General features: G+C 39.8%; 1 protein-coding gene across 9 annotated transcripts in view; it reads right to left on the minus strand.

Moving 5' to 3' along the window:
* The window catches only part of SHANK2 (SH3 and multiple ankyrin repeat domains 2), a 281,678-nt gene that overhangs the window by 152,767 nt on the left and 104,561 nt on the right, over positions 1 to 24,350 (minus strand). For all 9 annotated transcript variants that reach the window (XM_059848439.1, XM_059848436.1, XM_059848432.1 and 6 more), the window contains 2 exons: positions 22,738 to 22,907; positions 11,267 to 11,380 (listed from right to left, as the gene is read on the minus strand). In XM_059848439.1, coding sequence (XP_059704422.1) covers positions 11,267 to 11,380; positions 22,738 to 22,907 — 284 coding nt within the window. The remainder of the gene's footprint in view (positions 1 to 11,266; positions 11,381 to 22,737; positions 22,908 to 24,350) is intronic.

Consider the following 24,350-nt stretch of genomic DNA (forward strand, 5'->3'; position numbering starts at 1 on the left):
TTTTAAAGGAATATTCTTAATATCTTTTTATTCTGAGCAGATTTGGTGGTAGATTTTCATGCTGCCTTATTTGTAACTCGGGTCAATCCAGAAGGATAATCAACTATTTACTGATTCTTTACTTTTAAAAGATTCAGTAATACATCTTAAATTGGATCAAAACAGCCTTGCAAGAACTTTCTGAAGTGCTTGGCTGATTAACTCAAGTATTTCCACTTAACGTTTAAATGTGATGAGTTGCAGCATCCTCCACAGTAAGGTCAGGACTTCAAAAAATTCTAAATATTTACTTTTGAACAAGAATATTTATGATACATTTCAGTCTTCCAGTTCTATCCACTGGGTGAAACCTCACTGAATCTCCAAATACAGGAATTATGGTGTAGTTCAATTCATTAGAGTTCAACTGAAGGATTTTTTTATATTCAGAACTGAACACTAAAACATCCTTAAAAATGAATACTTAAAAACATCTTGGTAGAGATAAAGCTTCTCATTAAATAATCAGTATCACCTGCATTTATTAGCCAGCTAATAAGACATATGCTAATAAACTCAACACCTGTTTAATGAGGAAAAGTTCAGTAATATTTAGCAGTTCTCTTCCCAGACAGAGAATGATTAAATACAAGTTTGGGTTCAAGGTTACTTAGACTTTAGACACAGCAGTCACTATTTTAGGAACAATTTGCAGAGAGTTTTACACACAAACTAACCTAAAAAAATTTAAAATTAAAAATCTATTTATGTTATGTTATGTTATATTTACACTATAGAAAATATATAATATATATCTATATTTTTATCATATGCATATTCTATATATTTAATATTGTTATATATAAAAATATACTTTTTTTCCCGCAGGTCAGTGGCAGCATTAAAAGCACAGTCAAAAACACACGCAGCAAGAAGCTGGAGGCAGTGGCACAGCCAAGCTCAAGGCTCCAGCAGCACCTGCAGCCCCCCTGCTCCCCAGGTTGTGCTCATCCCTGCTGCTCAGGCTCACAAACACTTCCCACCCCGAGGCACTCAGGGGCACCGAGCCCTCGAGGCAAGCTCTGGGGCTGTCTGCCTGCTCCAAGAGGTGTCTGTCCTTCCCAGCACTGAGCAATCTGCTGTGGGGGAGTGAGCACCTGAGGACAGCCACTCCTAAGAATAGCATCCCTGTGCTGCAGCAGCAGCATCCCATTGCTGGGCTACTCAGGAAACACAAAAAGTGTGTTCTCCACCAGGGCAATGATGTACCACCCCTCTGACAATCATTTCCACCTCCCTGCTCGCCTTGCCCCCAATAAACAAGACATTTGCAGGAAAATAATAGTTTCCCTTTTTCATCTGTCCACCTGCTGCCCAGAACACAGGTAATATTTCACCAGCTCACCCTGAAAATGGGAATTCATTTATAAGCAAAGCATTAAAACCAGTGAGGAAGAGTAATATAAGGAGTTCAAGAGTCCATTTGAAAACAAACTACACCCTTAAGATTTGTTTGCTAAAAATGAAACAAGATTCTTTAATTTGCCTTTTCTGGGGCAAGCTCTTAGCAAAAATCTATAACATTAGAAACAACCTCTGCTTCTCCAAATAAACCAATTCTGACATCATTTCTTCTGACAGTCTTTTGTTTGCTGCATGTAGCTGTGTCTTGTCCTTGGGTGATAAAATCTTAGCATGAAAACTTGGGGATTTTGGGAAGGTGTCTTGGATTTCCCTATCTATATTTGCATTTTTCTCTCAAACAGTGGCCCAGAGCCTCAAAGTCTCCTATGAGATCAATCCAAAGGAGAGGTTTGATCCTGGCAAAATGAAAGAAAAAGTATAATCTTTAAGGACTTACAGTAAGGAATGTAACTATTTTCTTTCTTTTTAAAGTCTTGACTAACAAATGTTAATACAACTTTTAAAAAATAACTTTGTAACTAACCTGACAAACAAAATTTGATATAAAGACATGTTAAATTTCATTTCCTCAAACTACTATTGTGTTGTGCAGGGTACCCAATATAATTACTTTCATTATTTTCAGGAGAGCAGCCAAAATACAGAACTATTTTCAATGTCTCTCTAGACAGCACTAAACTATTTCTTGATGTGTGCAAAACCTAACAGCAAGCATAGAATAAAGACTTAGTGATTGTTGTATAAATAGAGTTGAACCCTTGGCTATAAAAATAAAAAAAGACCCAAAACAATACATTGAAGTGCTTTTTGCTTGTAAGTCATGCACAAAACCAGTTTCACTTTCACAGCCACATTTTGTATTTGTGAATTGTGGACTGACTGGAGGGTTGAGAAAGTTGATGGACATTTTCAATTTCAGTTCAGAAAGCAAAGCCCAAGTTTCAGACTCAGCTACAAACACAAACACACTCTTGTGTGTAAATAACATAACCAAGTAACACTACCATTTCAAATTCCATCCACTTTGGGAGTTCACAACTAGGAACATTCACTCAGGTCTGTCTGTTTTACCTGGAGACCAAGAATCTATTTCTGATCCAAGAGTATCCCTTTAGTACTGATCTATAACAAAATGAGCTGAGCTCTCTCGCAAGGGAGAGAAGCAAAAAGCAGAGCCATGATTTCAGAACAGAATATGGATTATCTGACAGCTGCTCTGTTTAGGCATCATTTTCCTGATCACCTCGAGCACTGCCATTACTTTAAGCAGTTGCTCCATCATCTTCCTTAAACCAAGAATTTGATCTCAACTAACTGGGGAGAGTTTCAAAGAGTTTTCAGCCTCTGTTGTCAAGCCTTTTATCTGAGCCATTAAAAATCAGAAGGGAAAAAAAGCCCAAATGTGTCATTTAGTGCAGCAGAAAAAGATGATTTCTCAACACTTTTGGAGTATGTACAGATCTAAGGCTTGCCTTGCTTTTTTTTTTTTTTAAAGTTGCTTTCAAAAGTTTCAGGTCATGCTAAATGTAATGAGTTAGATTAATTAAACCATTGTATTTAATTCTGATAAACAGCCAGAATGATTAGAACAGAAGTCGTGTTCTGATATAAATAATATTTACACAGGTGCATCAGAGAATCCTGGTTAAACAGAATTTCAGGGGAAAAAATGAATGTTAAATCAAGGTAAAAGATACTGCTACTGTCACTTAAGATACTTAGAGAAAGCAAAAAGATCAACTACAGTTGATCAAGGTTCATAAGATATTACAAAGTATCACTAATTATAAAACAAAACAAAACAAAAAACTATTAGTATAGAGATCCTAGAAGTAAAATATATATTCTTTATGAAATTTGAAATGCTCCAGAATTCCAGGAGGTAAAAGCTACAGATTTTTGTCTATTAACAGTCATTAAGTTCTCCCAGGTTTGTTAAAATTTGAGAAGCTCAAAACAGATTTTAATGGCTTGAAAAAACCATGTTATATGAGTAGTTTCCACAAGAACAACTGGGAATTAAAAATTAGGTATTACTCCTAGGTTTTTAGCATGTTGCAGAACAGGGCTGCTCAAATTCTGCCACAAGCTGAAGAATTCTCTCTTAAACCAATAATTGGGCTTAAATTCCCCAGGAGGCTCCATCACTTCATAAATCATTCACTTCATAGCTTTAACTTTTTGGTGCTTCTACAGTAATTTGTAACATTAGACATCTCTGATGTCTCTGTCTGCTCTCAACTTGAAAATATTCCATGGGCTGTGATTTTGAACAGAAAATGGGAATGCATCACTAGAAGTAAAAGGAATAAACCATCATACTAACTCCTTTCTTGAGACATCCCTCAGAGTTTGCACTTCTTTGATCCTCTATGGTGTGACAGATGATTTCTTGAGGGGGGAAAAAAATGCAGAAAGAACCAGAAGAGGAAAAACTCCCCACCTGCATGTCCGATTTCACACAGCAGCAATCCCAGATGCACTGGAAATGTTGAGTTTCCTACCACGTAACTCTCATTTTATATTGCTATGCAATTTATTTTTAGCCTATTTCAATGCTTTGGAGAGTTGTGCTGCTCCTTTCCAGCTGATTGGAGTTATTCTTAAGTGGCTCTTAGCAAGCATGGAAATGGGAGTGAAAGGGATGAAGTACAGGTCAGCTGAGCAGCCCAGACAGTAAAATATTATGAATTAAAAATTCCTTATTCAGAGATAAGTATGCAGACAGGCTTACATTCTCTACAAGCTCTAGACATAGGCTTGCTTTTTTTTTTTTTTTTAATTTGAATAATTTTGTTTGATGCTTTGGCTTTATTGCTGCCCTCAAAACCTCAACAAATGCTGAAATTATTATCATGGAATCCTTTCTTTTACTCTTCCTTCAAACCAGACCTGCATCATTATTTGAGAAATGGGCTGGTAGACTCAGTGTTCCCAAGGAGCTCTAACAAATACTCCTGTTAGAGTAAGAAATCTCTATTGCTTCTTGCTCAGAAGATCAAGACTGAAAGAAGGAAAGGCCTTTCAAGGCACCTTTGGCCAGAGAGGACGCCCTGCAGGTTGTGTGGGAAGCAGATGGCTCCCTCCCATAGCCAGCCTGCAGATAAAAACAGCTCTCCAGTCACCTCTGCCTCCTTCTTCCCATTATTATTGAGTGATGATTCATTCCAGAGCCTTTTCCCAAACTGCTGTTTATCATTACTGGGAGCACAAATGCCTCACTCAGCAAAGCTAAAGTGCAGAAACTTGCTGAGGTTCATTCTTTGAATTTCCATCACTTGAGACAAAAAAGTGGGGTTGATTTACATCCTCAGCTACAGAGAGTTGTCAGAATTAGTTGATTATTACTGCACCAAGCTCCTGTGTCAGTTGGGCTTTGTGGGCTGGCTTGCCAGCACCTCTCATCTAGTTCTTTGCATAGTTTTTTTTTTTTTTTCTTTTTTTTTTGGTTGCAGTATAGTTATCCCACTGATTGATGGAGGAGAATGCAGTTTAAGCAAAAAAATGGTATATGGCATATTCCTGATCTTTCTAAAGCATAAATCAGACACTGAGTATCTTTGTGTATGTATTGAGTGTTGTCATCCATTCCCAATTTTTTTTAATGACAGATCTGTCCATGGGAAACACTATGTGGCAGAAAAGCACTCCTCAAATGATGAAATTGTTCAGAATCCTATGAGCTGGGTGGTTTGTTGTGCAAAACACAGAAAAAAGGCAGGAAAGAGCATTTCAGAGGTCAGAGCTTTGGAGACATCCCTCAAGGCAGGGGGACTGACTGAACAGTGCCTGACCTGTCAGCTTGGGCTCTGGGTTCCAGGGTTACAATGGGATCCCACCTTCAGAGCCTGGCTGGGATTAAAAATTTAATATAATATAATATAATATAATATAATATAATATAATATAATATAATATAAAGTATAATAGTCATCCCTTGAGCTTTCAACCCATTTGAAATGGCTGCCTTTGTATCTGCATCACAGCACAATTTTTCAACTACATGTGAGGCAATCTTGCCTTTTCAATTTGATTTTAATTTGGCTTTATATTCTCTTGGCCATATTAAGTCCAGCCTGCACTGTTAAGTCAGAACATATTTCCCAGCTCTCAGAACTTCTTAGCTCCTTACACTACTGCCATGACAATGTTTGTGATTAACTTTCCCAACAAAAATATCTTTCCCTCACCTATATAAATTTCTTTTATGCTTCCTCCATTTAGTCCTTCCAGCTGCAGCAATGTTTTGTCCTTAACTGCCACTGCTCACACCAAACAGTTCAAGTTGCACAATAATTCTGTCACAGGTACACAGGCACCTTCTACTCAAGGTGAAATCTTGTGGAAGGAGAATTTATCAAAATTTATTATCAAAACCCTTGAGGTGCTCTCATTTAGTGAGATACCATCTCTTCTGTCTCATTGAAACCCACTTATTTCTAGTGGTTTCCAAAGTTATTTGTGCATAGAATTTTTCTGAGTTCTAATAAATACTACAACTTTTCTATTTATTCTTCAGTTGCCTTTCTCGCTAAAAATAGCCAGAAGAAATCAAGAATAATTTGTTAAAAAGGATTTTGCTAATCTGGGTCATTTATAAAAGGTGGGCCATTTAGGCTGGATGAAAAGGGGGGTTTTATCTGCTTTTTTCCCCCTCCACTGCTGTGTTTAACACAGAATCATAGCATCAATTATATGGAATAAGGCATTGGTTTTACATATGGATATCTATTATGTCCAGATAGCAAATTTGGGAAACCAAGACTCCTGTCCTTCTGGAAGGCCAGTACAGATATCAGCTCCTCTATCCACAGTAAAGCATCTTTCCTTCTTGCGGGAAGGCAAATCCATTTTCTAGCAGCCTGGCTGGCTTGACTGCCTGGGAAGGTGCTGTGCTAATTATAAAAAGGGATGGTGGAAATGAGGAACAAATCTGGTTTTATTGAACGCACAGTTTAAAAACTAAGAATGTGGAAAACAGAAAATTCTCTGCTTCAGAAACAGCAAAAGGATGCATTTTATTAACACAGCTTGGATTTGTTTGGTAACTTCTGGGATTGAGAGGGAATGCTGGACAAGGATTGCTGCAGTTTCTGCTTTTAACACCCTTGTACACCCTGGTACAGTTACATAGGTAAAAGAGAAATTGCAAGGGAACTCTGCTATTCCTGGATAATCTGTCTCTACGTTTCCAAGTTGCTGGAAACTCAGGAATGAGGGATACCAAACAAAAGCACAGGCACTGTGCTCAGGAAGGGACTGGAGGTGGCACTCAGCCTGGCTGACAGAGTAGTCTCGGTGATCACTGAGGTCACAGAGTTCACAGAATTCACAGAATGACTGGGTTGGAAGAGACCTTCAAGATCATCGAGTCCAACCCATGCCCTGACACCTCTACTGAACCATGGCACTGAGTGTTACATCCAGTCTTCTTCTAAACACATCCAGGGATGGTGACTCCACCACCTCCTGGGGCAGGCCATTCCAGTACTTTGTCATTCTTTTTATCAAAAGCTTTTTCCCAATATCCAACCTAAACTTCTCTTGACACAGCTTGAGACTGTGTCCTCTGGTTCTGTCAGCTGTTTCTTGGAGAAAGAGACCAACCCCAGCTGACTACAGCCACCTTTCAGGGAGTTGTAGAGAGTGATAAGGTCACCTCTGAGTCTCCTTTGATCCAGGCTGAGCACCACCAGCTCCCTCAGTGGTTCCTCACAGGGTTTGTGTTCCCAGCCCCTCTCCAGCCTCGTTGCCTCCTCTGGACGTGCTCCAGCATCTCAACGTCCTTCCCAAACTGAGGGGCCAGAACTGGACACAGCACTCCAGGTGTGACCTCACCAGTGCTGGATACAGGGGAAGGATGACCTCCCTGCTCCTGCTGGCCACACCATTCCTGATCCAGGCCTTTCCCGACACAAATATCCCATGCCTCTGCGTCACCTTGGAGAGGAAAAGGCAGTGTGGAGCCTGGCATAGTCTGCTGTGACACTAGAGGTCAGCACGGGCACAGCTCCACGGGCAGCCCAGGGCCGGGAAAGTGCCCTGCCAGTGCTGCCCCCGGGACTGGCACAGCCCCCGGGACTGGCACAGCCCGGGCTGCACAGATCAGATCCCTGCCTGGAAAAAGGAGCTCCTGAGAACTGCTCATGGCCACTGCAGCCACGTGCCTGCATCAGATCTTATCTGAAATAAACTCCCAGCACTCCTACAGCTACTAATAAGGTGTATCCCAAGGGCACAGGTTAGACAAAGGCACAAAGGAGGCTATGGAATGAAAACTCATCCTAAGAAAATATTAAAAATGAGGCTGGAACTCAAGGAAAGGTGCACTGAGGAGGCCCAGAGTTGAAAGACAGCAAGAATCTCTCAGACACGCTGAGTCTGCCTTTGTATCAGTATCATTGGAAAATCTAGGAGTTCTCCAGGCACTTTAGGGAGGGAGGAATAATAAGTGATAAAGTTGGAATGTAGCTAAAGATAACTTCCAGCCTGAAAATGAATACTTCACCTCAATTGTGGGCAATCAGACAGCCCTGATTTCTGAAGGATGTGGAGCATAAAATCACAAGTGTAATAGAAAGCATTTATGTAGTAAGCCTCTCAAGTTCATGTAATACCTTATGATGGAAGAAAAGCAAACAGAAACATCTAAATTAAAGCAGGAGAAACATTTTTTCAACTTACCCAGAATATTTTAGCACAAGAAAAAAATTTTAACATATTTTGGTATACAAAGACATTTCAAAATGGAATTGGCTCATTTCTGAATAACACAAGATAACTGTCAATGCAGAAAGAGTAAATACGGGACATTTGTGTTCTCTGTTTGAGCAGGTAAAATGCAAGATGATGTGCCAACCTCATCTGAGGGAATATTTCTACTCTCAGAATAATTCTGCAGAATGTTAAAAACTGGCTAGAAAATGCCAAAACCCAATACTTTTTAAAACGAGGTAGCACGAAAGTCTTTTTCATAAGAATTTTTTAAAAGCAGGCAAAAGAATTTAGCAGACCACAGTAATGATTTTCTTTGTTGTTGTTCTTTTTCCATTGGATCTCAAAATGTCCAGGGAACTTTAAACTGGAAAGCAGCAGGTCCTGTGCTGGTGCCATTAAAGGGCAAATGAGACAACCTGGATAATTGGGAGCCCATAGACCTGGCATCAACCCTAGCAAAATAATGGAGCAATTCCTGCAAGTCTCAATTAATGGAGGATACAAGAAAGGAAGTAGAATTAATGCCAGTCAATATGATTTTCTTTGGAAAACAGAACCTGCCAAGCTGGCATGGTATCTTTGAGGAGAACACAGAAACCAGGTGCTGTTCTGTCCTGCCCACTTCCAGAGAACAGTTGGGATTGCAATAAAGTTCCCTAAAAATGGAACTTACCTTAGAAGAGAGATTATACATCAGCCTGACATGAAACACCTGCCCAGCAGTTTTACTGGGCCTGGAGTGTTTAATTGGAGTTTGTTTTTTCCAAGAACTATTCCTCTTTCATTCACTCACGGCGTGCAAATGACAAGCCTCTATTAAACACAATTGTTCAAACTTAATAGCAAAGGGAAGCTGCTGGAAGAAATGTTCCTAAATCTCGTTGAGGGGAAAGAACTGTTGCTGTGGTTCTGGTGTGGAAAAAGCTGAGTCTGAGCTTCATTTCCTCCACATTTAAATGATCTACTTTCTAAATCATTATCATAAGAAGTTCTGCTGCTTTGCAAAGACCATGATGCAAATTCTTGCAAGAGGCACAAGTTTGTGATGTTTCTCAGCTGATGTTCTTTCAGCAATCCCAACAGACCTAATTTAATTTCTAATCATTTCACCATGCCTAACACATTTTTCTAAATTACTTCTTCATTTTTACTCAGAGGGAATACTGGCTGATTTTTGCTTATAAAGCTTTTCCCTTTCATTCCCATTGTTTCCTATGCAGAGGGAATGCACAGAGCAATTCTGTGATCAGCTGCTTTCACTCCATGCCATATTTCAATAATAATATGGCACACACTGTGCATTTCATATATTTCACTTCCCTTCCAGCTCCAACCTCTATCACATTACTCACAGAAGCACTGAACCTCATTCTGGGTGCGGGACATTTTTTGAGACAGCCCAGCAAAATATGGGAGTGCACAAGTTCACTGCCAGAGAAAATGTGTCCCTTTTGTTGCTAGTTAATTACCTATTCCTATTAATTACCTATTTTTCCTATTAATTTTCATCCTTTTTAGAATAGAAGAATGGCATATTTAAAGCCTTAAATTATGTTAACATTATTATTCCCACTGTACCATAAGCAAACAGGAAAACAATCAGAAAGAAGGCAATAGTTATAAATTACAGTAAATGTCGGTGCTTTGCCAGACACATGGCATAAGTCTTCATAATTTCACGTCAGAAGATTTGTAACATGCTTCTGTTTATATTCTCTTCTTGCTTCCAGCTTTCATAATCCTTTTCTTCCTCTTGTGACAATTCTTTTCCTAATTTTTGTGTTCCTTTGAATGATCAAAGACCTTCTTGCTCAAAAAACAATCATTGTCTATTAAGACAATCCTGTCACATACAGAATTTACCTCCTGAAGAAATTCTCAAGGAAGTCTTTAAGGATTTGTAACAAACAGGTTTGATTACTCTCTCTTCAAAATCACTAAAAAGATGCAAAACTTCTTTCTAATCTTTAAACTTCACTTCACACCCTCAGAATTTTCTACAGGTCTGGAGACAAATGGATAGCTCAAATTTAATGCAGGGTTACTGTTCCTACACTGGGCAATTCCAGCCTCAATCTTCCTTTTGTTTAATACATCTCCATCTCTAAATTCTGACTTTTCTCAAGCCCTTTGAAGAGCTACACAACTCTTCTCCCTCTATTCTCAGAGCCTGGATGCATTCTCTCTCAATATTAGATCTGGTTTTCCCTCGTCCTCTTTTCCCCTCTCAAAAGGGAGATAGAAAAGGAAGCACAACCTCTCCACAAAGGGAAAAAAAAAAAGAAGAAAAGTATACCTTGCAGTTTATAATGACATGCATAAAAGAAAAACATCTGTAAATGAATGATACAATGCATAAATTTTAGTGTATCATCTGTGCAATGCCAGAAGTTCTTAATCAATACAACAGAGATCTAAAAACACATCAATAGATGATTTCAAACTCCATACACTTCTGGAGAACATTAATTATATTCTCAGAGCTCATTTATAATGAGCTTTTAATTAGAGAGGATGTCCTCACATCCTAATTCTTAAAAGCAGAGCAATGATGAGATGGTAGGTATTTCTTAAAATAACCTGCTTTAATGTAGATTTCATTTTCTTTTATTATACCAGGACTATAAAGGCTCCTTGCTTAAAGTTACTTGTGGCAATACACATGTGTGATAAAGGAGGATTCCATTTCCTTTGTCATCAGTAGGGATGGGTATGGGACATCCCATTAAAGGATACCTCCTCTAGCATTTAGGGAAATGTCAACAGGACTGTGAACAAGAGCTAAATGCATTGTAAGACTCCCTCAGACTGGGAGATGACTGGCCAGGTTTCCTTCCCTTATTTATTTGTCTCATTAGACATTTTCCCACTCTAGAAAATAAAAACCAGCATAATCCTATACAAAATGTCTGCGTATAGCTCTGTGTAAAAGCTTTGATACTTCCCAGCATAGTTCCTCATGAGAAAGTCTGTTTACTTGGACACTAAAATCCAATCAATAAACCTACCTGTATTTTTCAGTTCAGCAGCTCAGCTTTATCCAATTCTCCCATTTCTAGCAGTGCACAAAGGCCCTAATGTGTCTGTTGGGACAGACATGTGGCATCTGTCACATTAGGGTTCAACAGGGGCTTGATGTGATTACCTGGTTTGCTTTCATTTGGTTTGCACTGGACTTCTTCCACACACTCTGCAGGAAACCAGCCAATATGTCCCCGGGTGCTGCCTTCCCAGAATCCACCTTCTCCGATGCTCAGCACTAGACAGGGCAGACACAGGCAGTGTTACACGTTGCCTCCTCACACAAATACACAATTTTTGCATTACACCTTCAGTAATTCCTGAAAACTAGCAAACACTGTGCAATAACTAATGCTGGTACCCCCAAAATGGGCACAGAGTAACCTGTAAGCAGGACCTTCCCTACTCAGTCTCTGTAATCACTCTCCAATTTATTTTTTTTTTTTACCACAAGTTTCCTTGGCCTTCACACAATTGTTTCCATTTTCAGTGTTCTCACTGCTGGATTAAGCAAGGATAAATACATGGTAATACCACTACCAAAAAAACCACCAAGACTGTCTTGTCTGCTGAAATGAAGTGCTGAACCCATTGTCAAATTGCAGCCACCCTGAAATGGATTTTAATAATACATATTTTGATATCTCCTGTTTTTCCTGCCTCCTAAGGAAACATGTTTTTTGATTTAGTGGGTAGCTCCAGGGATTTGCAATGCAGGTTGAGTAATATCATTTAAGGGTTTGAATACACAGCAAACACTTGAACCTCCCATAGGTGAGATCTACAATGGAGATGCCTTTTGAAACATTTCAGTGATTTTTTCTCTATAGAAGAAAACAACATGGAGGAGAATGGTTTGTAAATAGGAGAATAGGCTTTTATCTGGCACTTCTAATTATCTTGATATTAATTCTAGGACTTAGAAAGGATTGTGACAAAAGCCTGCAGAGCAAGAATTTTATAAGTAAGCAACTGGAGGTGAATTATGGTGATGGAAGGGCACTAAATACTTGCTATGGCATTTAAATTATTATTATAGAAGTTCCTGCAAAGCACTGTATGTTTACTATATATTAGAAGACTGTAAATGTACTGTTAGAAAGATGCTGTACATTAATATTGAGACAAAGGTGATACTCAACAAAACCTGTTTGATTGGGAATATGGATCAGACACACAGCACAGGTGCTCAGAGCTTCCCAAAATTAGCCCAGCTCCATCACTGAGTGCCAGCTCAGCCTCAACTGCCCCTGCTGAAAATCAAGGCTAACTAGCACAAATCCGTCTCTCTGCTGAGGGATTCCAGTATCTGGGATCCTGCCTCTGCAGGGTATTTCAGTGCAGGAGGGACATAAGGGAGAGCTGCTTTGATGGTCTCCAATACCAGCACTTGAGGCACTGTTAAAACCTTGCCAGACTTTAAAACCCTGGTCTCTGCCTGGCTGCAGTTGAACTCAGGATCACTGCAGCTGCTGTGACTCAGGGGCACTGAAGCTGAATTTGATTTGCACTAGTACAGAGCAGGATGAAAATTAAATTAATCAGAGCCCCCCAAAAAAAACAAACAAAAAAGAATTCTTGGTAATGTGAAAGTAGTCTGATTTGAGACACCAGGAGCTGTAAAACTGCATTTGAAAGTAAATTTTTACCAGGGTTTTTATTAATGCAACCCTCAGCTATTTCTGGTATCACTTAAAGAGCATGGCCAGCTATTAACAGAGACATTTGACAGCAAAATGTTTATAAACACGTCACTTTTAAGCTTTTTAATGTAGTATATTCCAAGAGACAGATTCCATGAACTGCACATTTACACACCACCACAGTAAGAAGTACATACCAAGTCCCAGGAAACATCCATTAAGGGAAAGTCCTACACCTGGATGGGTCTCAAATGCACAATTTGTCAAGCACCTTTCTGACATATATGAGAAAATCTATAACTTATAACTCCTATAAACCTAGCAAGTTATGGGATACTGGAGGAGGGCACCAACCTTGGATGACACCAAAAATACACTGAAAATTGACCTGAATTAAAAAATATTAGCATGTCTTTTTTTAAAAAAATATAAACATGGGGCATAATTAATGAAAAAATATGCTACTGTATTCCAAGTGTTGTTAAAAATATTTAAAGCCTGTGCACATTAACTAACACACATTGTCCACCTGTTAATTCAGTCTTACATAAAACACTCCCTGATCATCCATCCAATATAAATGGGGAATTCAGCAGCTTCCAATACATTTTTAACAATGTAACATCTGCTCACATAAGAAAGCATTTCTTAGATATGAGAGAAGGAACCAGGAAAACTTAATAACCTACATGTATATATTAGAATCAGTGTAGAATTCAACTGTAGTTGGTTTAATTTCAGTCATAAAAGAGAGTGTAGGACTCCAGCCAAAAGAAATTTCCAAATGTGAGACCCTGAGCATGCTATTGCCAGTAATTAGCTGCCTTTTTTTTTTTTTTTTTTTTTTTTTTTTTTTTTTTTTTTTTTGAGAGGAGTTTTCAGCACTGAATCTCAGGGATTTTACTCCACAAACTGACAAGATGCTCAGAACAAAACCTACTTAGATGTTGAGACAGACTTCCCTAATTTTGTATTTTATTAATCTGTCAGATCTGCTGACACTCCCAATTCCAGCACTAGAAAGAGAGAGGCACTGTAAGGAGGAAGTTGGGCATTTCAAACCCATGGAGTGATTTCATGTGTTTATGGCAGTAGCAGCTGATGCAAATCAACACTTTTGGGAAATGAAAGTTGCCTTGGAACACTGTCTGTGAGTGCAGGGTGAAAAGGGATTCCTACAGAGCAGAACCAGACCCACTTTAGCCCATTATTATATGAATTATTGAGTATTAGCCATCACTAATAGCCAGAGCAAAGAAAAAACACGTGTAGTCCTGCCTGAAGATGTAACATCCATGGAAAAGAAGTGGAAGGGTGAAATGAGTGCTGCTGGAGCACAGGCAGCCTTCAGCATTCTGAGAAAAACCTCCTGCTGGGGGCCAGGGGAAGGAGGAAAAGCCTGCCGGAGCTGCAAGGGGCACAAAGATGACACAAGAGGCAAACGAGGGACAGCCCTGGGTTCAGCTGATGTGCAGAGACAGACAAATTGCTGTGGATATGGGGGACAAGCTCATATTCCAATGCAGAAGTTGAGCCCTAGATGGTTCTGCATCCCCTAAAACCTTGAAATGATCTTCCCCCTCACATGGTGCCATTAATAAGAAATTCTGCAGCATGAGCCAAGGCTATAATAAAGTATAGATCTATAAAAACTGGCAACACTTCACTCACTCCAAAGTGGGGGACTTAAAGTATAAATAGAAAAATATAATTTATCTATTGTACCCATGAATGGCTTTTTTAGAATGAGGTCTTCATTTCTATCTTTCCTCTCCCAACAGTGTTTAAGAGACTCACTGTAACAGATAATTTGCTACCAGCAAGAGATTTTCTAATCAATCTTTTCCCTGCTGAAGGACAAAACAATGGTAAATGAAAGGATAACTTTCCCAAAATTAATAATAAGGCTTTCTAATTTCCAGTGGTTTTCACTTTTCTTTTGGTGTGGTTGCTATGGCAAAAGCAGGTCAGATGCTCTTCACACACAGCCTGAATTACAAAAAGAATCTGATGTTGTAAGAGTGAAATAAAGGTTCTTGTAACATCAGGTATCCTGAGACATCTTTTCACAACAAAAGTGTGGTTTAAAAGAGGAGTTGTGTCCAATTATATGAACAAAACTGCAAAGCAAAATTGGATATACACCAAACAAGTGGGTAACAGGAAAACATGGATAGGCAGGTGACAATCAGAGTTTGTATTTTAATGTCTTTAAAGCATTATACTTAAAATCACTGAGATTCTGACAGAAAATTAAATATAAATAATATTTTACAGTATTATATATTATAAAATTAATATAATAGAGCATAGAATGATTTGTCTTTTGCAAATTTAAGTCTACTGGCAATGTATCTATTGTAATTGATATTATATGGCATACTAATCTCAAACAGATTAATTACTCAATATACCATCAAAATCACTTTAATCAGAAGAACATAGAATTTGTATCCTCCCACATTACAGCTCCTTCCATGCCCCAACAAGAACTGGATGTATTTTTTCCAAACAAACTATGGTGACTACTATTTCCAAATTCCTTGTGATATTGAAATGCCCAGGAGTGAATTCTTCCAGGCAGCCTTTTTAGCAAAAATGTCAAGGAAATTTAAAGCCAAATTCAGGCCAATGTCTTTACAGCTGTTACAGCCTGTACCTAAAATGTCTTTGTAATATCTAAATCAATTTTTAGTGCTTGGATAAACTGCATTCTTCTTTATTGGGAAAATAAATAATCATATGGATTGGGAATGGGAGACCATATTCTGGGAAAAAAAGAAGATTTTTCTGCAACCAGCAGAAAAAAAAGAAAAATCAACAGAATCAAAGTAAAGTATAAAGTTGGAAATCCATTGAAAAAAAAAATTAACAGCTGAACCAGCCTGTGCTGATGTAAAACTCTGGGTTTGTGTCCCGAGGTAAAATTCATCTCAATTTTCTTCTTTGAAATACAGGAGATTTTTAATTTCTAATTGGTGGAGACCTAACTTTTTTCTCTCTGAAATAATTAACATTGTGATTTAGGCTTTTCCCTTGCTGAAATGTCTGTTGTCTGACATATATTTTCAGAATTATTTGTCTTTGTCAGGAGAGCTTCCAAATGCCAGACAATCTATGCAGGAATACTTATTGGAGGCTGTGGCGTCTCATCCCTGGATGTGTCCAAAGCCAGGGATTGGGACTGGATGACCCTTAAGGTCCATCCCAACCCCTAAAAACACCCTAGGATTCCATGATTCTTGGGTGAAAACAGACTTTACATACAACATAAATGAAGGTCAGCACAAGTTACAACTTAATCATACTCTCTGTTAAAAACAGGGATTTTTCTGACTCTGTTCCTCTGCCCCTCCTGGCTCCTGACAGCAATCCCTCCCTCCCTCAGTGTGGGATGCTGAGCAGGATCTGGCTGTTTTGCCTTCTGGGCAGGCTGGTTCTGGCTCCCAGAGATGTCATCGAGAGAGCCAGAGAGAACCTGAGGTAAGAGCAGCAGCATGGGGAGGAACTCAGTGCCCGTCACCCTGCTGCCAGGCACAGAGTGGGTTCCAGACCTTCCTGGGCACTCCACCCACAGCCTGGAAGGACAGCCTCGTGCATCTGCAGTTAATGATCCTGGCTAATTGACCTGAGCAGTCAGACTGGGCTGTGGCCCTACAGACATTTCTTGTGGTGGAGAAGGAAATGCAGCCGTTCCTTCCCAGCTTGAGTTATGGGAGCTGACCAAATTAGGGAGATAACACAGAGACCCTGACTTAAAACACCTCTTCACCTTTTCTCACCTCTGCTTTCCCAGGAAAGAAACAGTGCAAACAAGCACTTCAGGAGAAGAACCTTGGGGTGAGAAGATAACTGGGGCTACTAACAAAGCAACCACTCTCTGCGTCCAACCTACAAATACAATAGGCTGCAGGTAATCCTCTAAATCTGAGGAAATATGGCTCAGCTGAAATAGAACTGAGCTGTGCTGTTCAACATTTGGCCCTCTGTGGGAGCTTTTCCCCCTTACCATAAAGTTTCTATGAAGATCCCCTTTTCCCTGTTTTTTATGTGTCTATGAAATAGTTTTGAGATAGTGAGGGAGAGATGAAAACAGTGTGAGAAATCAATCTGCACTGATTTGGGTTTTGCAAAAATCCACCCTCTGATCCCCAGCTCTGTCGAGGAAGGCGCAGTCAGAGTCAGCTTTGCCCTTCTTCACAGTGATGCCCAAACTTGAAATCAGGGAAATTCTGAGAGAATTAATGGAGAAGGGGCCCCAAGCCAATCTAGATGCAGAGCCTGGAGCGTTGCATTGCACCCCACTGGCGCACTCACAGCTCCTCTCTGACCCCTGGTGCTCCCTGTCCCCTGAATATTCCAGGCCAGCTGCTGACTACTCAAGAAAGGATGTGTCAAAGTAGCCAAGCACAATGACAGGGGATTTGTGGATGCCTTTACCTCCTGATCCCTTCCCATGGCCTCAAACAGCAAAGGGAACTCTCCTGCTGGAGCAGGAGGAAGACTGGGTCTTTGTTACATTTAAACAGCACCACCCTGTCCTGCTCTTCAGGCACAAGCAGCTTGAAGGAATGAGTTAGGATAAGACCTGTGATGAGCCATAGTTTATCACATTAGGAGCTGAAATCAAACCATCCAAGTCAGGAGACCTAAAGGAAGCAAAACAGACCAGTGAACCTGGGTAAGATTAATATTCTGTTTCACATTCATTTCATCCTTCATGTGAAAGAGCAGCTGAACAATGCCTTGCAAACCTCTTAGGTTCAATTTTGCTGCCACACTTACCCACACAAGGTACAAAATGCTCTTGAAGAAACAGAACAGCCTTTCTGAGGCTCTTCCCTTCCCAGTATTTTGTTTACTAATCTAACAAGAGCAAAAGCCCAGGAGACTAACTTTCCTCCTGCCCACAAGCACTGTCTGTTGGCAATATCTTTGAGCACAGCAGGGGTTTAATAATCTTTCTTTTCCGAAATGACTTACAAGTGGATTTCACAAGAAATGAAAATGTTAGTGATATATTTGGATTGCCCTGCTGGCTGAGATCACTCTGAAATAAAAGCAGAGTCACAAGGGTCAATATTTCTGCTGCACAGAACTACTGACTTCCTGCCCAGAGCAGATGCTTGAGCTGCTGCTCCTGAGTTACTCTTGCTCCTCTGACCCTGAGCAATGGAGCTGAGAGCTGCATTTGGGTTTACCACAACCCTGCTGTGATGTGCCTGCACCAGAGGTATGTCAGAGGGCTCATGGAAGTCTGTTGGAGCATATTTGAGATACTGAAATAACTCCCTGTTTTTTCATCCACTGGGCACTAGAAAAGGCAGAGAGAGCTGTGGCAGGGCAGCCTGGAAAGAACAAGGATCTGGGGAGATCATGAAAAACAAAGCTGTGAGCAGAGTGAGACTTCAAATGCTCTCAAAGTATTTCAGTCAGGTAGGCTTTTTCTTTCTAAGTCAGTGAAGTATAGTTCACGTGCATTTTAGGTATGTTTTAATATAACCCAGACCCTAAAAATAATACTGATTTTTTATTTTTGAAGTGACCAGAGCCTGTCTGCACCTGGAACTCAGATTTGTTACCTTCCCAAAAACCTTCTCTATTGCTTTATCTTCATGGACAAGAAAACTGCTAATTTGCTCACAATGAATCTTTTGAGCATTGCATTCTGAGCTTTGCTATCAAAGAGACCACTTAATTTCCAGTGCAAGAATTCAATTTAGGAACACAAAAGCTGATTCAAATTCATTTTGCAGATATTTTATGCATATTTGAGTGCATTTGGATTGTGGCAGATTTATTGCTATGGACTTTCAGATAAAGAAGGAAGAAAGAAAAAAATATATAAAACCAAAATATTAGAAGTGTTTCAGTGAGGAATCAAACTAGGTCTCCTTTATTTATGTGAAAACATAAGATTAGGACAATTCTGGTATAAATAAAGATATCAGATTTATTTTTGCAAGCAGCCATGGCTCCTCTCTCATGAGTGGCAGACACACAAATGATGTCAGTGTGTATGACTAACAACTAAAAATACAGCAGGTATTTTTGTACAGGCTACATAATATCCTATGAATACAAGACCATTTTGTTTAGTTTACATTTCTTTGAACCTTGCCCATTCACAGATTTCTCTGAGCAGTTTCCTTGTATCACACACTGTGAACTATTGTCACTGATGCACTTCTACCAGTTTTAGAAAGAAAAAAAAAACCTGCTTCATCTCCATCTGATGAAAACATCTGATTTTTCATCAAGAGTTTAGGAATTCATCCCTCTCTGTGCCCCTTCTAATTCTGCCAAGTTAAAAAAGAAAATCCATAAAAACATTTCCCAAGTAATCCCTTTCTCTAATATGTTCTGGGTTTTTATCCCTGCAATAAATGCCTTGCTACATCTTTGCTGTGATTAGTCTCATGGGATGTACTCGTGATGAGCATCTCCCCGGGGTCAGCCTGAACATGGGGCACAATCTCACTGCCAGTGCCAGGCCACATTTGAACTCCCCAGAGCAACCCAAGAGCCAGGACTTGGGCAGCAGTGTCTTACACAGAACAGTGCAGTCACCAAGCTGGCAGAGAGGGGCCAAGACAAAGCTTTTCCATCTCTCAGTGAGGATAAGATGCTTCCAAAGTGAAGGACAAATTGAATTCCATGAGGTTTAATATTCTCCCATTTCCTCCAAGTACTCTACAGAGCAAGTTGCTAAACCCCAAAAAGGCTGAGCCATGGTCTTGCTAAGTAAGTCTGTAAAAGACAGAAAATACATCCAGTACCAAGAATTCATGCTCAGGAAGAGGAAAAAATGCAGAATCTCCTTATAGTCAGCAGTTCTGGCACTCCCACAGTGTCGCCCTGATTTTCTAGGATTTTCTAAGCCTTCTGATGTTTACTTCCTTGTGGAGAACTTTATCACACACTGTCTGGAGATAACACATTGTTTTGCATTCCTTTATGGAGGAGGAGAGACTTGATGGACTGTTGGTTTGACCAGTGGCATTGGAGAGGTGGCACGGTCACCCTCCAATCCACTGTCACTTTTGGAAAACTATAACTGTTGGAGTCAGAAAATAAACTTCCTCTTTTGTTCTTTGCCTTGGAGCAGCGGTGTGTGCCTGGTTCTTTCATGTTTGTTAGCGACACCACAGCACTGAGGACTCTGAGTTCTACTGCCTGTGCTTTTGGAATATGGAGAGGGAACCCATCCTGCTCACATGGAGAAATTTTTTTTAAACATCACAGAATCCTGGAATAGTTTAGGTCAGAAGGGACCTTCAAGATGATCTTGTTCCAGCCTTCTCCCAGTGAGAGGGTAACCTTCCACTATCCCAGATTGCTCCAAGCTCTGTCCAACCTGGCCTTGGACACTTCTAGGGATGAGGCAGCAACAGCTTCTCTAGGCCACCTGTGCTTGGACTTCACCCCCTCTAAGGGAAGAATTTCTTTCTCAAATGTAGTCTAAATCTACCATCTTTCAGTTCAAAGCCATTGCTCCTTGTCCTATCACAACACTTATGTCTAGCAATAATTACATTTTGTCTGAAACAGGGACGGGAATCCAGATTTAATTGGACCTGAATTTTTGGCACAAAAAGTCTGAGCAGCTTCTTGGATACTGTTACACAACAGAGTCCTCTTTAAAGAACCACTGTCTTTTCCCTGCACTCTTTGTTCTCTACATGACCTTGCCGTGTTCATTCTGACATATTTTTTGCTGCAGCTGAGGAACCATTGACATGGTAACACGAAATAGGATTTGATCTTGTTCTGGAAGTTTTCCCTTTGATTAGCTCTGGGAGGCTGTCACACACTGTTCCAGCCCTGCCATGCAAACAGCCTTAAATTACATTTCACAAGGTTTCATCCTTGGGAGTAACACTGACAATCCCTAGGTACACTTGTTCTTTCCCCAGCCCCTCTCCAAAAGCAGGCTGACACGTATAGAAACCTCACCAGACTTGGCTGCAGCAAAGTTCTCTAAAATGCTAAAAACAAATGGGCCTGCAAAAACTCTGCCAGATTTCAATTCAATGTGCAAATCAGATTCTTGAAGCTGAAAAAATTATCCCTGCAGGAAGGATTTGATGTAGGATGGGCACATCCTCCTTTTAATGGCAGTAATAATTAATGTGTTACTTTCAATAAACTTACATTTTCCCCACAAAGAAAAAACTCCAGCCATAATTCCATTTTTTATTTCAGCATTTAGAGTGCCCCCCCCAAATCGTTGGTCTCACATTTAGGCTACACCATTTTATGAAAACATGAAAAGTGGACTAATTCCTTCCTGCAATGTTTTTCAGTGACTGTTACTGTAACTTAGAACCAAGGGCTCCTGAATTAATTTTTCAAAAACATTAAACATTTCATTGAAATTTAATTCCTTTATTCTGGGAATATTTTTGCATATAATAGTCACAAAACATAAGGTAAACCACCTGCCAGATAGGGAATGCCTCTAAAATATTCAGCATTCCAGGCAACCTGTTGCAGTGTTTCCTCTTTTTCCAGGAAACACAATTTCTGTCTTGTCTTTCCCCAGAACTGCCCAGAGTTGTCTTATTCTGGGGAGAAGGACCTGTGTGGCTGGTATTCCGTCCTTTACATAAACAGAATATTCCTGCATCCTTAAATCCAACAGGACAATTAAACATCTGTGTCCAACACCTGCCACAGAACAGCCACTCATTCCTTGTCCATTGGCACCTGCCAGACCTCTATGAACACTGAGTGGAGAAAGATATTTAGTACCCCCAAAATTTCATCCTAGTTCTTGTGCACCGTGAGATCATAATCACTGCTTCCTACCTGATCAGGGAACAACCTTGAGAACTGCAAAATTATCTTCTCAGCCCTACAGACTCTAAAGTTTAACCTTCTTCCTTTGTCCTTGCATTTAAAATTAACTTTGCATGTTTTACCTTTAAGTGCAGCACCCTTCCAATTTCTATCTTACACCTTCTGAGGGCTGGAGTTAACAGAAATTATTAAATTCAAAAATGCTTCAGAATCAGTACATCCAAAAATAAAAATGCAAAAATACCTTCTAATGGGCCCCTGGTTTATTTTTTTTTTTCAGCTACTGCTTGCAGGCTCAGGGGAGGAGGTATTTGAAGTCTTCCTTTGTGAGATAAGTAGTTCCCTTTGCAAGAAAATTTGCAGCTACTTAACACTTTTATTTAGGACACTGAATTTATTCCCTTTTGTTTGATTTCCATAACTGTTGTTTGATTTGTATGGGTCCAACACAAAGTCTCTTTTATTCTGTTTTACCTGGATGTGCAAAACCACAGCCTCAAACCTCACTCTGGGGAACGTGAGTCCTGTACACCCTATCTCCCTTTTTTTCAGCTGTACCTGGATCTATTGACTGCCTTCAAAGCAATAACAAAGCTTGGCCTTCAATTAAACCTGGTCTTAGCATGTAATTGCAGTAGTGAACAGAAATTTCACGTGCACCACCATGCTTCCTCCAAAATTATATTTACAGGAGGTTCTCCGTACCCACTTATCCCAAGTCCCATGAGGGGACATTTTCTACTTAACCAATTAAATGTTCCTGCAGAAAATGGCCTGAAGCAGAGCTGACCTTACCCCCAATTCCTTTCCTGAGCTGTTTAGATAGCTGACAGGTTTACAACCCCTTAAAGCCCTGGAGCAGTGCCTCTGGAATGGCTCCAGCAGCAAATTCCATGCCCTGGGTAAGAGAAAATGGTGCTATTACTGCACAGAGTTGTGAGCTGTGGCAGCACTTCGAAGGCAGTTAAAGTGGCAGCTAAGTATGCATTGGTTACAAAACAGAACCAGGAGCAAAATACCCTGCAAAGAAACAAATGCATAAAAGCACTTTCACCATACAGATTACTTCCACCTGTGTAAAACAGAATTTTTACCTAAAATTCCCACCTAGGAGGAGAAAAGGTTTATTCTAAATGAATTAGGTGCTCACCTTTGACTCTATCTCCTTTGTGCAGGTGAATTTCCCCTTCCCCTTGAGGTTGATATGGCTTTACAACAATAAAAAGTCTCCCAGGGACAGCACTGTAGAGCTTCCTTTTGGGACCCTGATAATCCAAGGCAGACAGAGTATCTTTGTTGGCACTGGGACTGTAAACGGCACTGGAAATTGAAATGAAAAATCATTAACAGCTTATTCAAAAGGGGAAAGTTAATCATTTACCATCACATTAGCAAGATTAAATTAAGCAGTGAATAACAAAACTGGCTCCCAGTAAGACATCAAACCCTGCAGAAAAAATACCAAACATGAGCATTTAAGGGTTGAAATCTTTCAGTATGAAACATGATCAATATTCACCTGACCATAATGGCCTAGAACAGAAAACACACCACATTAAAGCTTTTAGGTTTTCCACCAATTCAATTGCACATTCCTAGGCCCTAATTAAATTCAAAATTTATATGCCCATCAGACATTCCCAGCATGTCAATTTGTCAGAGGGACTTGAAAATGTCTGTATTTACAATTCTTGGGAATGGATATCTTTGTAACACAGAGTGAACAAGAGAGATCACTGAATTATTAACTAAATGGACTGAATAATCAAGCTACTTCATCACTTCAAGGCCCAAGGTTAAATTTAGATCAGCACAAAGCCTGGTACTTGTGGTTAACATTTTCCAAATATCATCTCCTCTGGATGGTAATCACCAGCTCACTCAGTGACTCCAGAATGTGCCCAGGAGAGCCACAGGTTACCACCAACTCACAGTCATGGTGTATAAAAAAGGAATTGTTGAAAGGTGGTGAACAATGCATAAGATCACTCTTAAAACTGTGGGAAAATGAGTGAACTGTCAAAAAGACATAAAAAGAGAAAGAGGCAAACACTAAAGAGGGTGGGAAACCTATAGGATAGATCATAACAAACTTGCAATACACTAGCAGTCAACTTCAAAAAAACCCCAAAGCATAAAAAATTGCAGTCTTAACCAAAGTCTAGAAAAGGAAAATATTAATGAGAAGGAGTAATATTAATAGAGCTTGATAGGGAAAAGTTAGGCTACCAAAGGGAGAAGGGTGATTTAGTGGTGGTTTGGCATTATAACGTTCTGCTTGCCTTCATGTAAGAAAGTATCTCAAACTGCTTTAAGCAAAATTAAATACAAGGGCTGGGGTCTGCTGAGTTTTCACTGGTTTTTTTGTTTTTTTTTTTTTAAACCAGTCTCCTATCAAAATGGGAGCCAGTAAGTCAATAGGTACAGAAGTCTGATAAAAACCCACACCTATTGGATCTTTCCTATCAGGAACACTCCTGTTTTCCTGCAGTAACCTCTTCACCATTTGTAACTGCATGCCCCTTTCACCTTGTTTTGTTCTATTACTGTGAAGTGATGCTGCTAATGGTAAGCCCCACTCAGGAGTTTAGAAGTGAGCTCTGCTTGCATGTCTGTGATGGAGTTTGCACCAGAAACCTCAGCCAACTCTCACAGTTGTTTAAAGAAAGCCTGGAAAAGATGACATTCAGATTTCAGTTCTTTTGCTCCATTCCTTTTTCCTTATAAGTGTAGGAACAGTCATCACCATAAAAAAATAAAAAT

The sequence above is a fragment of the Haemorhous mexicanus genome, chromosome 6, assembly GCF_027477595.1.
Source record: "Haemorhous mexicanus isolate bHaeMex1 chromosome 6, bHaeMex1.pri, whole genome shotgun sequence".
Classification (NCBI taxonomy): Eukaryota; Metazoa; Chordata; class Aves; order Passeriformes; family Fringillidae; genus Haemorhous; species Haemorhous mexicanus.